This window comes from Lottia gigantea, assembly GCF_000327385.1.
Source record: "Lottia gigantea unplaced genomic scaffold LOTGIsca_28, whole genome shotgun sequence".
In the NCBI taxonomy this organism is placed as follows: domain Eukaryota; kingdom Metazoa; phylum Mollusca; class Gastropoda; family Lottiidae; genus Lottia; species Lottia gigantea.
In genome coordinates this window covers 2,079,020-2,094,793 of record NW_008708898.1, presented here as the reverse complement: position 1 = coordinate 2,094,793, position 15,774 = coordinate 2,079,020, and the positions used below count along the sequence as shown (strand labels likewise).

The following is a 15,774-nucleotide window of genomic DNA, read 5'->3' as shown; positions in this document are numbered from 1 at the left end:
AAAGGCTATACACCATGATTGAACTCGAACAGTAAACAATAGATTTTACTTGTCATAGTGAAAATGCAATATTGTGATAATCGTATTGGTAAATGTGTATTGGGTGCGTACACCGATATGCAAATAATTTCCTGTGATGAGATTGAGAAAGGATTGAAATGAAAACACAGTAAAATTTGAATACATTAAATGACAGCTGTTCATTTGTAAACGTAGATACACAGTGTTAAGAATTCTGATTTGAAGGAAGGATAACAAATACATTCACTGTAATGGCGTTAAGGAAAAGTAAAATATATAAACTGATAACCAATGGAACGAGAGAGGCCTTGATAAAGGGTATGCAGGAGTATCTACTTAGTGGGAAAAGTCCGAATTTGAAAGATCCGGAAACTGGAGGGACCTTGCTTCATCATATTGTGAATCATTCGGAACGATTTCGGGATCCGGAAACATTGACCATTGTGTATATGTTAGCCTGTAAAGACGTGGAAATAGATGCTCAAGATAACTATGGTGACACGCCCCTTCATAAAGTTGTTAGAGTTAATGGTGCTCACAAATTGTTGATAGCTTTCATGAGGTATGATATATGTTGTGTTCAGGGTTCCATACCAACCTCTTTTACTCTCACCCTCTTAATTTTGCTGTTTTTAAAAATAGACCAAGGCCTTCACATTTTCTTACAACTTAAAGATGGATTTCCTTATTTTCATTTATGAAATGTTTCAGCTACATACAGCTGAATTAAGTTTTGTTTCTGTATCCAATGTAATAACTAGTGGATCTAATTTTGTGGGTTTCAACACTTTCTGAAGAAAGAACATATTTATCACTTATGTTATGTTTATGAAAATGAAAATGCTAATACTTATATGAATAAAAAATAGAGGTGTTCTTATGACTTGGAAAAATAGGCTACCAGTTTGTCTCAATTAGCTAAATTATAAAACAATTACAAGCGGTATAATGAGTGTCCGATCAAGAAAGGTCAACAGTTTTTTGTTGTGTTTATCCAGACTGTACATACATGGGTATTTATGATTGGTTAAAACTCTAAATTACGTTCAATAAGAACATAATGATATGATTAAAAATATAATTCATTAGAAACACCAATTAATCTAATAGTTTGCTTAATTTGACACCAAAGAAAATAAGGAAATCCATCTTTAAATAGCAAAACATGTCAAATTACGATCGTCAACACGAGAATACTTCAAATGACGAAAATAGCAATAATAGCCGCCTTTAAAATTAACGTTGTGTTTTACAAGAAATAAAATTCATGAAATTGGAGTTGAAGAGGTTTCACTTAAATGTCTGATATCGATTCACATGGTTCGGATAGGGAGGATTTATCATAAAAAATGGCAGCACATTTTTACTGTAGGGTGTGTGTCTTTAGCTTGGATTTGTCAACTACATGACAGTGTTATTTTTTTTATCCTGAAAAGTGTCGATAAAACACGACATGTACATGTTAACATTATGATGACCGATTTGGCCTGTTTTTTGATGCATCATGAAGTATTACTCAAGTCTAATAATAATCAGTGACTTAACTCTAATGTATTTCCTTTCTCTCCCTTAACCATGGCCTAATTTCTTGTCATGACTCTAATAGACTGAGGTATTCTCAAAATTCCTGAATTGATTTCCTTTTTTTTTTAATTCCGGCTGTAGTCTATCTTTGTGAAATTAATTAAAACATTTTTCTCTCATTACTCACTTATTATATTAAAAGATTCTGTCGCTTTCAATTCGATAGCAGTCTCTAACGTTTGTACTGCTATGTGAGTAAAAAAAAAGTACCTTTTACTGTAGACATCAAATAATTACAGGTATATTATAGTTTATATTGGCCAAACCCTTTGTCATTTATTTTGAAGGTAGCCAACAGTGATGGATATCCTACCCTCTCCAATTCATTACAAAAATATTCCACTAATTACCTTTATCTAATTAAGCTAAATCTTACATAAATATTGTTGAAGAGAATTAGGGATGAAAGAAAATCACGACATTTGACTTTCAGGATTGGTGCTGATTCTGGTGTGAAGAATAACCAAGGTTTAACAGCAGAAGACATTTTATTAACAGAAAAACCTGATGGTTGGCAGACAAATTTACATTTCTACAATAAATACAAACCTGGTAAGTGGAGACCCTGTACTATTAGAGGACCAGGAATCTCTCATAGTAGTATAGGTGGAAAGAGTTTTTAGACGACACAAAAGCTGGCTTAGATTTTGGCGAGTCTAATCAAGAGAATCTAACTACCCGTCTCCATAATTTTCAGTCCATTTAAATCCGAAAATGAAGAAAATATTCATAAGGATTACTAGTAAAAAGTTGATTAGTTTGGACTTTTCCTGCTACAGAATGAAGAACGTGTTTTAGCTAATTCTTTAATTTAAAGATCTTTTAAAACTTTTTTTCACCAAAGACAATGTTGTTTTTCGAGGTTTATGGCAAGCATTGCAAGCAGAAGAACCAGACCGGAAGTTAATCGAACGTCTGCTGAAATCTTGGTGTAGATTGACGTCAATGAAAAATGGAAAAGTAGCAGACTTCAAAACTCTTATAGCCAATGATGTTAAAAAGACGGACTTATTGATATTGTTAGAAAAATATGAGAATTCTATTGAACTTGCATTAGCTTTGATAGGTGGTCTTGGTATGATGATCAAAATGTGGCTTAAACAAGGTTTGGTTCATTTCATCATCATCAGCATCATTAACATTATGAGAAACTTTTGTTTTCAATTTGTACTATAGCAAACGTTTACCTACCATCGTCATCATTACCATAATCGTGAGAATCATACAGATATCCTGATGCATTCTAGCACTCTAGTACACGTTTTCTTATGATCATCATCTCCTCTGCAACTTTTCTGATTAAAACATTTTTAGATTGCACAGTTAAGATAATTTCAAACAGAGACCAACATTACACAAAATTAGTCAGATTATGTTACCTTGTATTCATCTTTCTGATATTTAAATTATAGGTCATGATAAGAACTGTGATCCTGATTTCATTGACATAGCACATGAACAATTCAGTCCCCAAAGGTCAGTTGCACCTCAACCATTGTTAGCTGCCACGTGGGAAACCAACAGATTAAGTGCTGTAGAAGTTTTGATGGACTTAAAACCAGATACTAATATTTTATACTCAACTAATCCCCCAGTTATACCACCAAAACCTCTTTATTTTCATGTAAGTACCACAGACAAAAAAAAAATTGCTACGAAAACATTTTTCTTATAACCAAATCTAAAGAATGATGGTCAGTGTATAGCTAGAAGGACCAGATCTATATATAGTCAGATAGCATTTACTCATTATTCAAAGTGGAATTGGCTGTGTGCCACCAACAGAAAATTCGTAATATTGAATTTTTGTTTTGGAAAAGAACTCCTACAGAAGCTTTGAATATTTGCTTTTCTATTTCACTCGCACATTTTAGAATAAATCTATACAGATTTAAGAGCTAGAACATCCTTTCTTACTTTTATTCATTAAAACTCTTCTGTTATATTTCAGTTATTTGAATGTGAGTACAGACCAAGTGATGTTAGAATTATTGAAAGAATATTCAAAGACTGTGATTTTACTCTCAAAAACTATGATGGTCAAACCATTCTATATGAACTAATAAAAAGAAACGAATCGGATTCTTTGTTCAAATTTGTGTTAAGTAAAAACATCAATCTGGCAGCAAGGGATCTACTAGGACGAACTGCTCGTGATTTCGCCGAGGAATTTGGGAGACTAACGCATCGTAGATATATCGATGAACACATTTTTAAATTAATTAAAACAAAACAACTAGAAACTATAGAAAAGATGGTAATTCATAATTATAACCATTTACACGACATCAAAGATAGTTCAGGGAAAACAACGGAAGAATACGCCAAAAGACACTCAACCAAACAGATTCAAGATATTGTAAAATTAACCCTAGATGTCCAGGTAAACCTTGTATGAATGCTAAATTCCATATCTGCCTTCTTCATTATCAATGTTTACTGAGAACCAAGAGTATCATGACTTCTGTTTATATCATTTTGACTGTTTAAAGATCTCAAACGATTCTCAGTCCAAGTAACATATTAATGTAAGTCACACATCTCTTCGATTCCATTGGTAATTGATGTATTCTATGTTACAGAAATATTGTAGACGTATATTCCAAGCTGTAGAAGAAGATATGATAGATGATCTTCAGAAACTATTATCATGTAAAAAATACGCTGGTGCCAAAGAGAAATGTGGTAAAACCATTCTTCTGAAAGCTTTAATGTTCAAACGACGAGAAATGGTCCTCTATATTATACGGAATTTTGATTTTATTATCAATGAATGTGATAATGTGAGTAGACGCTCAGTTTTGTGCAAATTTGAATCAATGGCTTTCAGTGAAATAATTGTAGTCATTGTGTTGGGTAAGGAAAAACTCTTTTGAGCTTGAGAAACAACATCATTTTTTTGTAGTTATGTATTAATTTTCTTATTTGTCTGTTCCTGATTTTCTTATCTTTTTTTGCCTTAAATGGCTACGGTGTCATTGCCTTGGATGTACCCTCATACCATTATGGAAACGACAAGCGTCATGGTTGGCACTGGTATCCAACGGCTCTGCAGAAAAATGATTGTCAACTTCATCAAACAATACACCTTTTCCACAGAAACCATTTTACATTTTTCTTTCAGTTGGGAAGATCTCCCTTACATTATGCCAATCTATTTATGGATGAACCGGAAGTAATCGATGAACTTGAAAGGCATGGTGCAAACCGTGATTTAGCGGATGTGGTATGTTGGATTTCTGTTGTCTCGTATTGGCAGAATAGCCTTAATCGTACGAATAATTCGTAATTATATTGATATTGATTTTTAATTGTACTGATTCGTCATTTCTTCATTGTATTGATAATCCTTCTTTTTATCTTATTGAAGATCTTCTTCGTATTTTTGTCATAGTTTTTTTGTCCTGAAGACTTTGCGATGCTATCTTTAATTTCAGAGAGGAGTGAAACCTATCAAATATAGTCATAAAATCTGTGGTAACCAAGAATACTTGAATTTAATCAAACAGGTTGAAGATCTACATCTAAACATTTATATTCACGAAACACATTTCGATTCACAATTCCGACATGCTATACAGGTCAGTCATGGTTTTCCTCCACCATCTATTCAAGCCCTTAGATTAATGCGTTATAGTATGACATCTTCATCTTTGTTTTATGGTACACAATCTGGTACATTACCTGTAGGTTGATGTCTATTTCTCTCAACCCATTTCCAACGAAGAATCTATGGTTGATATAGATGAATAAAATTATTTCTATTCCTATTATCAGGAAGGTGAATTTGATGCGGTACAAAGACTACTCAGTGATGCTTTACCTCATGGTGATTTAACCAGATACAGCTCTGTTCTATTTGATTGTATTGATAATGAACAAGGGGATATTGCTGTTTTTCTCATTATGAGTGGTTTTAAAACAGATATATATAAACAGGTAGGGACCTATGAGTTTTTGGAGTGTTTTTTTTTCTCTACTTTATAATGCTTGACTTTATTCATGGCTCCATTATTGGACCATCTGCTGATACCGTATTCACTAACTTGACTACTATAATATAGCTATATTAACTTGTGTCCACCTTTGTCGAAAGTAACTATTGAGTCGATAGTATGGATATGAATATACATATCTATTTCAAAAGTTAGAGACGCTGCCATGGGGTACATGGGGTACATGGGGTACATGGGGTACATGGAAGAATTACAAATGCTTAAGCCATGAAGGCAAGGATAAAATGCTGGATAAAAGTTTTCCTGAAAATAAAGAATAATTATGTGCATTTAACTGACCAGTCATATTGTATCATCGACTTTTCTTACAGTATAATAAATGTGATCCAAGTAATCCAATGTGTGCCATGATGGAATGTGGACATGTTATGACGTCATTTAAAGAACGGGCCAAACGAAATGGGTGTAAAAGAGTGATCCATCTGATGGAGGAACAGAAAAAGGTAAAATAATGTGAACAATTTGAATAAAACAAATATTGGATTATATCTAGGTTGCCAATTAATATATGTTCCTTAATCATAGTGCTTGGTACTGAACAGTTGCTACTGACCTAGCAAAATGGTTCATATATGTACCACATCCCATCTTCATTATAGCAGTTAGGAACAGAAAACTATTCAATTAAATATATTCGTATTACATTTCACAACTCTGAGTAACAAAATAATCTGGTACATTCATTATTGGTCAATTGTCACAATCTGCTACAATTTTATGGTCCATATAAATTTCAAATAGATAGAGAAGGAATCTCAGTAACCCTTTCATATATTTCTGTTTCAGGAATCTAAAAAATCCACCAAATTATGATATATTCTGTATCTAATATGATCCGTATTGGTATAACATTCCTACCAATGGAACCGGAAATACATCAGCTGTAACGATAGTGTTAATTCTGCACACCATAGTGTTTCCAATAAGGGCCGAAATTTATAGTTATAATCGAACCATGAGAAAAGGACCATTTTTACGACTTGTTGTAGTCATTGTTATAGCATTTCCATTGAAGAACTTTTTTTACCTACCTGTTCTGCACTTTCATTGATTAATTATGACTTTTCTAGTTATTAAAATATATATTTATATAAGGTTGGGAGACTGCTTTCTTTGACACCTACCCAATCTCGCGCTTTTGTCTCGTTAGTTATTTTCTCTTTGTTATATACCAAACCTTGGTTTCCTTGGTCTGATCCTGGCATAGGTCTAGATAATGTCTCTGGATTTTCAACCCGATTCCCATGGTTGCAATCTAATGACGTTGAGTATCAGAAAAAAGAAACTAAATTGTTATTTATAATATAGATTTATAGATTGCCCTTGGTGATGCTTCAGATCGGTTGGCTTGAATGTGAACGTTAAATATCCCGCTGCAGAACAAAAGCAAACAGTATCGCAAAATTGCCCTCATTGCACATTATGTTGCCTCTGCTCGACTTCATAAGTTCAATCAAGAGTAGACAGGTAGTGCACAAAACTACAAAGTATTGCAAGTGAAAATATAATATTTCCCGTATATTAATAAAATTGTATATTATATCTTTATATACCAGTGTCATTGGGTTTCCTCTATCTCAAAAATCGACAGGCATCTTGTTACTTTTAAACAACCCTATTATCTTCAGATTGCTAGCATACAAATATCATTCGGTTACGAAATTCCTGAAGTTTTCCTGAAGCATCGGCGTACGCCTTACCGTTTTCTATGAGAGTACATCGCCGAGGCATAAACCTGGTAAGTAAGATCTAAGCATTAGCGAAGTATCTTACAGTAAGTCTGAACATTCAAATTGTTATTCGTCGATGACAAAACCCATTGCAATCTACAGATTTTAAAACTACATTCATCTGTTTAATGTCAAATGTACGTTTTCATTTTCCGAATAAAAATTAATATTCTGTGAGAAATGACTTGACCTTTAGAAATATTAACTGGCAGTGTGTTGATTGGCCGGCGGGAATAATGGCACTTATAATAATAAAATGTTAACAGAACCTTAGGGAAATTGATCAACTATGATACGACTATCTCATTGGATAGGAAATTCAAATGTCAACATAGAAATACATAGAAAATATTCAATATTATAAAGGTTACCGTAAATTCTACTAAATTGGCTGTATTGGAACTGCAGATTGGTATTTTTATAAACCTTGTCTAACAGGTAGGTCTACATATTTTATCATTTATATCTTCAAAATATTTGATATAATTATCATCCGTTTTCGATTTTAAACATCATAAATAAATTAATGAATAAAGTAGAAAAATAAGGCGCAGATCGGGATTTTTCGCTTTTTCTCTCGTTTTATTCAAATGGATAGTGAAACTTTGCTATAGGCCTACATAATGCTGTTGTTACAGTTTAATGTACCTTAATGCATAAAAATAGAAATTAATTATTTCAAAATATAATTACGATAAACTGGCCTTCCGTTCATTATTTTTTTCCCAAAAAATATCTTTTACCTTTGGAATACTGAAATACTGATTAGCACGCTTGCTCTATGGAATTAATTAATCATTTAACTACCCAACGAGATATATATTTCTATTTAACTGTGGAAAAGTCTGAAAACAAGACAAGTGCAATTTCTATTGTATAAACGCCAATGATTATATGTGCACAACGTTTTGATCAAATATATTGTAAATTATACACCTTCATTGTGTAAAACTATTTATTTATCAAATATTAATAATTGATTAATAATAGAATATTGTGTCTCATTAAAACAAAATATAAGAAATGCTTGATTACCGTATTTAATTTTGATCGCAAAATATTGTCTGTATCATTCTAAGATTCCGCAACAAAATAAAAAGGAATGTCTTTCGTTTCAAAACTAGCACAAAAACAATTCTATAAATTTTGAGATGATTTAAAGAGACAGGTAGGCCATTTGTTTTTTCACCGATCAATGAGAACATACTTTAGTCTCAGAAACGGGAATCTTTTAGCTAAGCCAATCAGTTATAGTGTTCAAAGTTCACCGTCGAAATACGAGCCTTCAAATCCTTGTGTGTCCAGAATTATCCGCGTTTGACTCGTCTATTTAAGATACTCTGTGATATATAGAAAAGACATATTTAGAAATAGTTTGTAAAATTCCTAGTTTAAAGTATTTTTTAAGGAATTATGCGACTTTCGACTTTTTAGTACATCTGAAAACTATTTACATATATTCAAGATTAAAATCAATCCCCCAAAATGGCACACCCGTCCCTTTAAGATTAAAATGGCATTGAAGAAAAACGTCGCCGTTTCTTTCAATATTTCATGCAATTTATCTTAAAATCTCTCTCGAGAAATCGACAAGAAAAGAAGTCGACATCACTTATTAAAAATCTCTTGATGAAATACAAGATTGATTTTCATCCTATTCTTTATCGTTTTTCATTTTGCTTTTATGAAAAAATGGCATCTAGACTGTGTTTGTATAGAAATTGATTAGATTCTTGGAAGTCTGAGATAATTATTCCAAGTTTAGAGTGTCAGGTAATTGTGATTGATTCCAGCTAATTAAAAAGACCGTCCTCAAGTACAATAAAATAGAAATCTTTTAATCTCAAATAGTTCACAAATTGAAATTCAATACCAATTTTCTGGGTTGTTATCAAAATAATAATTTATATAGTTGTGTACTTGAGCATCATAATACTGGTGGCTACTTATATTTTCTCGGGTTGGTAAATAATAGAGAACGCAGGAAAACATGGTCGATATGCGACCAAATCAAAACAGTTGGATACTTATGATCATATAAACGGAGGGGAATGTAAATTGATTTTAGAAATTTGATTTTGATTGTTGATAATTCCAGAACCCGGCTCATTATCGAGAGTAATGGACTTAATCAGCTACACTGAAAACAAAACTCAACAGACTAAGATACAAACCGTTTTATTCTGAACTCTATTTCAGAGTATGGATAACCAGAGCAGATTCCAGCCAAGTTATTTTGATTTGATTCAACATAGACATCGACAGTCATTGCCCTGTCTATCCGCTTCACTGGCATCAGACAGACCTGATGATATTGAGCTAGGAGAACTTGAAGAGCGAGCTGTTGATTCCGCAGATGTCAGAGTCAACAATGTTCTGCTGTTCGGTATTCCCATAGTTGGTCTTACAGTGGATAATAAGGAACGCCTTTGTTTGGCTCAGATTTCTAACACCTTGCTTCGGGACTTCAGTTATAATGAGATCCATAATCGACGAGTTGCTTTAGGTATAACTTGTATGCAGTGTTCGGCATCTCAGCTGGAGATCCTCCGACGAACAGGTGCTATGCCGATTTCCTCTAGAAGATGTGGTCTTATCACAAAACGTGAAGCAGAAAGATTAGTGAAGTCGTTTGTAGAAGAAATTCCACCACCAAGACTACCCGACGATTTCTCTTTTCATGTGAAGCATCACTGTGGATGGGGTTGCAAAGGATTATTTCAACCGTCACGGTATAACAGTTCCAGAGCTAAATGCATTAAATGCTACCACTGCGACAACTACTTTTCACCAAACAAGTTCATTTTCCATTATCATAAGCTTGAAAGCTCTGAATATCGTCATCCAGATGCTGCTAATTTCAACTCATGGAGACGACATCTTTTTCTGACTGATGAGAATCCGCAGGAATCTTTGCTTCACGCTTGGGAGGATGTAAAGGCAATGTTCAATGGCGGCTGCCGCAAGAGATTCTCTACCTCTACAAGAAGTAGCAGCTTGGATTTAGAGTCTCGCTCACTAGACTCTCGTGCGTCTTCCGATAGCACGAATTCTCAAACGTCTCTAAACCTACCTAGTTATTTCCCAGGCCAGCAGCCACCATTAGCTCATTCAGCATTTCCAAATTTGTTCCGAGGAATCACATCTTATGGCGACTTCTTGCGATCCCTGAGTTTACCATATGGAAGTTTTCCAGCTCGTATTGGGGATGCTACTCCTCCATTATTTCCATTTTGTTCCCCAATTCCAGCATTACCAGAGCCTATTCCCAATAACAACAACTGGTATGGACGTCCTGCACTAACCTCAACAGTAAGAAGTACATACAATTCCATGTTAGACGATAAGTCTAAGGATATAATCAATCTACCAAACGATCCTCCTGTACAGATTGACTCTTTAGGGAAATATAAAGTAGATTCTGTACCTGATACTAAGGGTGTAAGTCCACCGAACGTGGAAATCAACAACACAAGTCTTATCGTGGCAACACCTAGCACTACTGTCACAACAGAGATTGAAGTAAGTCATAATATGTATTATAGTTCTAAGTCATAGATTCACTTTCATTCATGTCACAGAACGTTAGCGAAACGTGATACAAAAATTACAAAGAAGATGAGTTGGAAAACAACAGAAATCTACAATAGGCCCTATATCTTGTACATGTATATATTAATCACTCATGGATACTATTTTTGAATTTCAGAACTTCGCACCTCAAGATATATGTTCCAGTAAGTGCTTTGTTGTTTCACTATTTATCAATCAACATATTATATTAAAGTTGATAACCAAGAAATGTTCCCATCAAAATTAATACCACAAGCAAATCCACCGATTTCACCCCGGATAACAAAAATGGCTTTGTAACTTATGTACACTGCTGTAGGGGTCAATGTTTACTTGAGGCAGGAATAAAATGATATTGCTAGCTACATTTAAGATCGATTTTGAATTTTCTGTGGGGCCACAGGACGTATTCTGTTTCTGAAAAAATGATTATTATTCCAGATACAACGGATAGAATGGAAAAAGCAGCAGAGATTGAAGACAAAATTAATAAGATAGATATTTCTACTATTGATTTATCTTCTTTTAGTGAAGGTAAGATATGAACACTTCAAATACAAGCACTTGCTGTCAGGATCCATACGCGTCAGAATGCTATTCCGGAGGAAGTGTGGAGCCAATACCATCCGAAGCATCAGAAAGAGAGAGGGCAACTGAGGTAAAAAAATCTTGAAACACTAACATAACCAGTATTTTTATTTCAGTCTTCTACGTAGAGTTTTAAATAGAACTACCACGTTTTCTGAAGACCATTAATGGTATAGTTGGTTTGTTGCCTATCCTTATATAGCATATTGTTTGTGAATCATAAGTTATTTTATATTTCAGATGAATTGCAGAGAATGATAGAAAAGGCTAGATCAGAGAGAATAGAGGCTGAAAAGGAACGCGAAAAAATGAAAAGTAAGCCTTCACCAATCAGCTGCAGTGTTGTTATTATAAGATTTTAAACCAGTTTCATCATTTAAAATTTCATAATCTTAAAATGAGTTTCTAAGGGGGACAGAAATTACAATACAGACGGATATAACGTAGGGACCTGAATGTGTATTTCTTGTGCTTTACAGATTTACTTCAGTCGCAGTCTCAGAAGGACAATGGACTGAAACAAGAATTAGAGAAAGAAATCAATAGTGTCAAAGGTCGGTAATAAAAAACATAACTTCATTATTCCAGTGCAATTTCAGTAAATTTTGGAAGTTTCCAAATCAAATTCACCTTGACTGTAATCTACAGGGACAATGATGACAAACGCTAAATCTCGATTCTGTAAAACCATTAAAATAAAATGGTTCAATATATATTTCCTTTTATGATTCAGAAAAGTATCTAGCTGAAATTCAAGACGAAAAGAAGTTTCAAGGATCTCTTGAAGGCAAAATTGCTGGTAAGTAGACAATTTTGTTATAGGCCTAGTGGTCTAACAGGCTAAACTAACAGCCTACCACCTAGGCGTTCAAGATTCTTCAGATGTTGTCTTAGAACACTCCAGTTACGTTTCTAAGAATTATTAGGTAAGAGTGTTTATGTTGGGAGATGAGGCTACAGTATTGATGGCTTGAAAAACTCAATGATAAGAAACTTCAGATTGAGTGGGTGGTGGAATGGTGTACAGCGAGACCCACTTCAATTTTTGGAGCCATTGGCTTGTCCTCATTATGAAAGCAAATGTTTTCAATCTGCATACAAGTTTCATTCCTATCTAACAGAGATGCGATTTAGATTATCTCCCTTTCACTGGCCTTACCAGGACATGTCTGTAGAGCAAGTGTTTGCAAGATTAAGGCTGCTATTTATTGTTTTTGAATTTCATTTCAGACACAATGGAAATCTTGACAAGATTAACGAGCCAGACAACAGTCAGATAATACAATGTATTTAACATGGGAGGTAACTAGTAGTAATCCAACTGTGTAACGATTGAGGCTTGTCAAATATCTTGGTGGAAGCGGTCGATAACTTTCATCTATCTACCATCCTTCATTTTGGATCATTAATAGTTGTAGTGAAAATTGAATAACTTCAAAATAAAATCAAATATCTCTGATACATTCCGTATTCATAAGGTAGCAATCTACATCACAGCATGTAAAACCATCTCCGGAGCTTGTGGTTCAATAATTGTAATTGTACCAAAAAGGTAATATATTATATCGGGTGGCGCGATAACACTTTTCATTTCAGGATTTTGTTACAACCATCAGAGCTAATATGTTAACCTCATATATATGTGGATTTTAGACACCTTTTCACCTAATGACAGCTTTATAGGTTGAACCATTATGAAACAACAGCCTTTTAGAACATTCCTTGTTAAAAATTATTAAACAAATCATCATGAGAACGACATTTTCAGCAAAAGAAAATCCCAAAAAATCCCCTGCCATGAACAAAAAATAGCCTTTTGAATTTTGAAATTTTAGTATCTTATACAAAAGATGAATGACCAGCCACCTTGATAACAATTAAATAGTTTACATCTACCTAAATTAACAATGCAGATGGGCTGGAGAAAATGAAAGACAGCATTAGAGAGAAATGCAACGAAATACCACTTATACTTCTCATGGCAAAAGGAATTCAGGTGAATGATAATCCTGAATTGAAAAGTGTTTTCCTTTTTTCTGGGACACCCAAATATAAGCGGTTCATTCGAAGCATGATATTGAACACCATGAACAATATACGTTATTTTTGTGTATATGCGTCTACCTTCGTAAATTGACGACTTCTGGGTGGGTATTTATTCTGGTTATATAATATGTTACATAGTAAGCGCCAGAGAAAAACCACCTTGTTACAGGTTCCTGCTTTAGGAGAGTGGGGAGAAGTGCAAGAGATGGTTTACAGAAAGGTAATTGGGCTTGTATGTCATTGCCATGGGAGACACCCATCCCTCATTGGCTTAACAAGATGTGTGGGGACCCGTGGACTTATTTATATAGGATTGGGATTTTTATTTTTTCTGGGGATGGAGGCCCTCTTCAGGAGTGGGGCCTGTGGTAGTTGAGCCACTGTCATAGTTATAACTTTTATAACCCCTTTCATGTGTTTATGGCTAATCAAATACTGAAGCACGATGGAGTAAATTGTAGGGTGATGTGATCCGGTATATTTCATTATGGCAGCTATTAGGACTGCCCAGGGTAAGGAGATCACGAATCGATAGAAACACAGTATAAAATCCGAATGAATTAAGAACAATATGGACAGAAACCCGGTCTGGATTTACAGACAGTCTTCAGGGAAGATGAAACCAGATCCCCACTCAATAAGATAATGAAAAGGTGTCATTATTGCTGATGTATTAAATATAGAAGTTGACTATCTGTTGAAGATTTTTAATTAGGAATTAAATGTTAGAACGTCTCTAGAGGATGTGTTCTATTGTAGTGTTTTCTAATAGCAGATTAGTATTCGTATTATAGACAGATCACAGACAATCTTCTCTCAAATCTTTGCACACAACCGCTGTGAAGGAAACAATTGGTCACTGTCAGAACCCGAGTATATCTTCACCAGGGCAATATAATCAGTTTGTTAAGACTGTTGAACGCCCGCTCATTGCCTGTAGATGGTCCAAGTACATTCTTAAACATAATAAAAGCTAAATAGCAGACAATATAAATTATTTGAGTGATTCTTCTATTTTCTACAAGTGATAATGCCAAATTATAAATATATCTCATTGTAATCTCCCACGCCGTTCCCTATATATTTGTCCAAAGAATCCTACTGGTACAAGCATTAAAAAGGTTACTACATTCAAATTAGATACTCCAAGGAGCTCCTAGCAGATAGAATATCACAAGGACTCAAACCTTATCTAAATTCTAACTCCGCTTTCTTTGTGATCAAAATAGAGGCCTATGTCAAATGACTATGAAGTTTGGATTTCGTTCCAATACAACCATTCACGTGAGGTTCGAAACCCTAAAAACTAAAACCAAATAACGATGAAGAAAAAATTATTACGGGGTTTTCGGTTTAATTTTCATTTCCACCTTTCTTAATGAATAAAACTCACTGTCTTTCCAGGTGTACCATGATATACCGTCGGCGTATTTGGATTGGGCTTGAGAATACCAGGCTGTATGGTATAACCCATTTAAATGGCTAGAGTAGCAACTGTTAAACCACCAGCCACCTTTATTCTCGGCAGCACAATGTCTGGTGTGGCGATCATTGTCAACGTCTTCCGTACTGAACGCCATTTTGTCATGGTAACTAAGGGAATCACCTGCGTCACCATGGTAACCTCCAACATGTAGACGGTATTGCTGATTCTCGTCTTCCAGCGAAAAGCTGGTATACTCAGCATAGGCTTTATTTCCTTCCCAATCCCACATATCAATTCTGAGGGTATACTGTTTCTGTTTTGTCATCATATAAATTATTTCGTTTCCTAACCAGAATTCACCGTAAGGATTACCGAACCCATATTTGTACTCCATCCACCTTCTGTTAAAGCTTAACAATCCGTCGATACGTCTCTGTAATACGGTATAACCCGTGTTGTTCACCATTTCACAATAAACACTGTCCATAAACGTTGCACCAATAGGTCTTATATTGTAAACACCGCTGGTTGTATAACCTGATTGGTACAACTCGTGACAATCTGTAATTAAATAGAATACAGACAATTAAATATATGAAGTAGATCGTCAAGAACCATCGTAAAAAGTGTCCTAGACAATAACAATCCTTTAAAAGCAGGCCTTGGATCTACCTATGGCAAACACTTCTAATGTAATATGCTTATTAGAACGGAAATGCGACAGGTACGTTGATGATACAGACCGAAGGCTCTAGTAAGGATCTATATATTTGCGAAACAAGTCGTTATG

The 15,774-nt window shown here is 34.5% G+C and overlaps 3 protein-coding genes across 3 annotated transcripts; 2 read left to right on the top strand and 1 right to left on the bottom strand.

Moving 5' to 3' along the window:
- Positions 1-172: 172 nt before the first annotated feature.
- LOTGIDRAFT_232377 (hypothetical protein) lies at positions 173-6,434 on the top strand (the record flags this gene model as incomplete). Its single annotated transcript, XM_009056600.1, has 11 exons — positions 173-583; positions 2,039-2,157; positions 2,468-2,680; positions 3,018-3,229; positions 3,557-3,988; positions 4,188-4,388; positions 4,730-4,831; positions 5,043-5,186; positions 5,383-5,544; positions 5,933-6,064; positions 6,408-6,434. The coding sequence occupies exons 1-11, from the start codon at positions 273-275 to the stop codon at positions 6,432-6,434; spliced, it is 2,055 nt and encodes a 684-aa protein (XP_009054848.1). The 5' UTR covers positions 173-272.
- Positions 6,435-9,553: 3,119 nt separating this feature from the next.
- Positions 9,554-10,342, top strand: LOTGIDRAFT_118169 (hypothetical protein; the record flags this gene model as incomplete). Its single annotated transcript, XM_009056599.1, has 1 exon — positions 9,554-10,342. A coding segment is annotated over one exon (789 nt), but the record flags the coding sequence as incomplete, so codon positions are not given.
- A 4,553-nt stretch (positions 10,343-14,895) lies between these two features.
- LOTGIDRAFT_118333 (hypothetical protein) lies at positions 14,896-15,546 on the bottom strand (the record flags this gene model as incomplete). The annotated part of the gene is made up of 1 exon (XM_009056598.1): positions 14,896-15,546. A coding segment is annotated over one exon (651 nt), but the record flags the coding sequence as incomplete, so codon positions are not given.
- Positions 15,547-15,774: the final 228 nt, after the last annotated feature.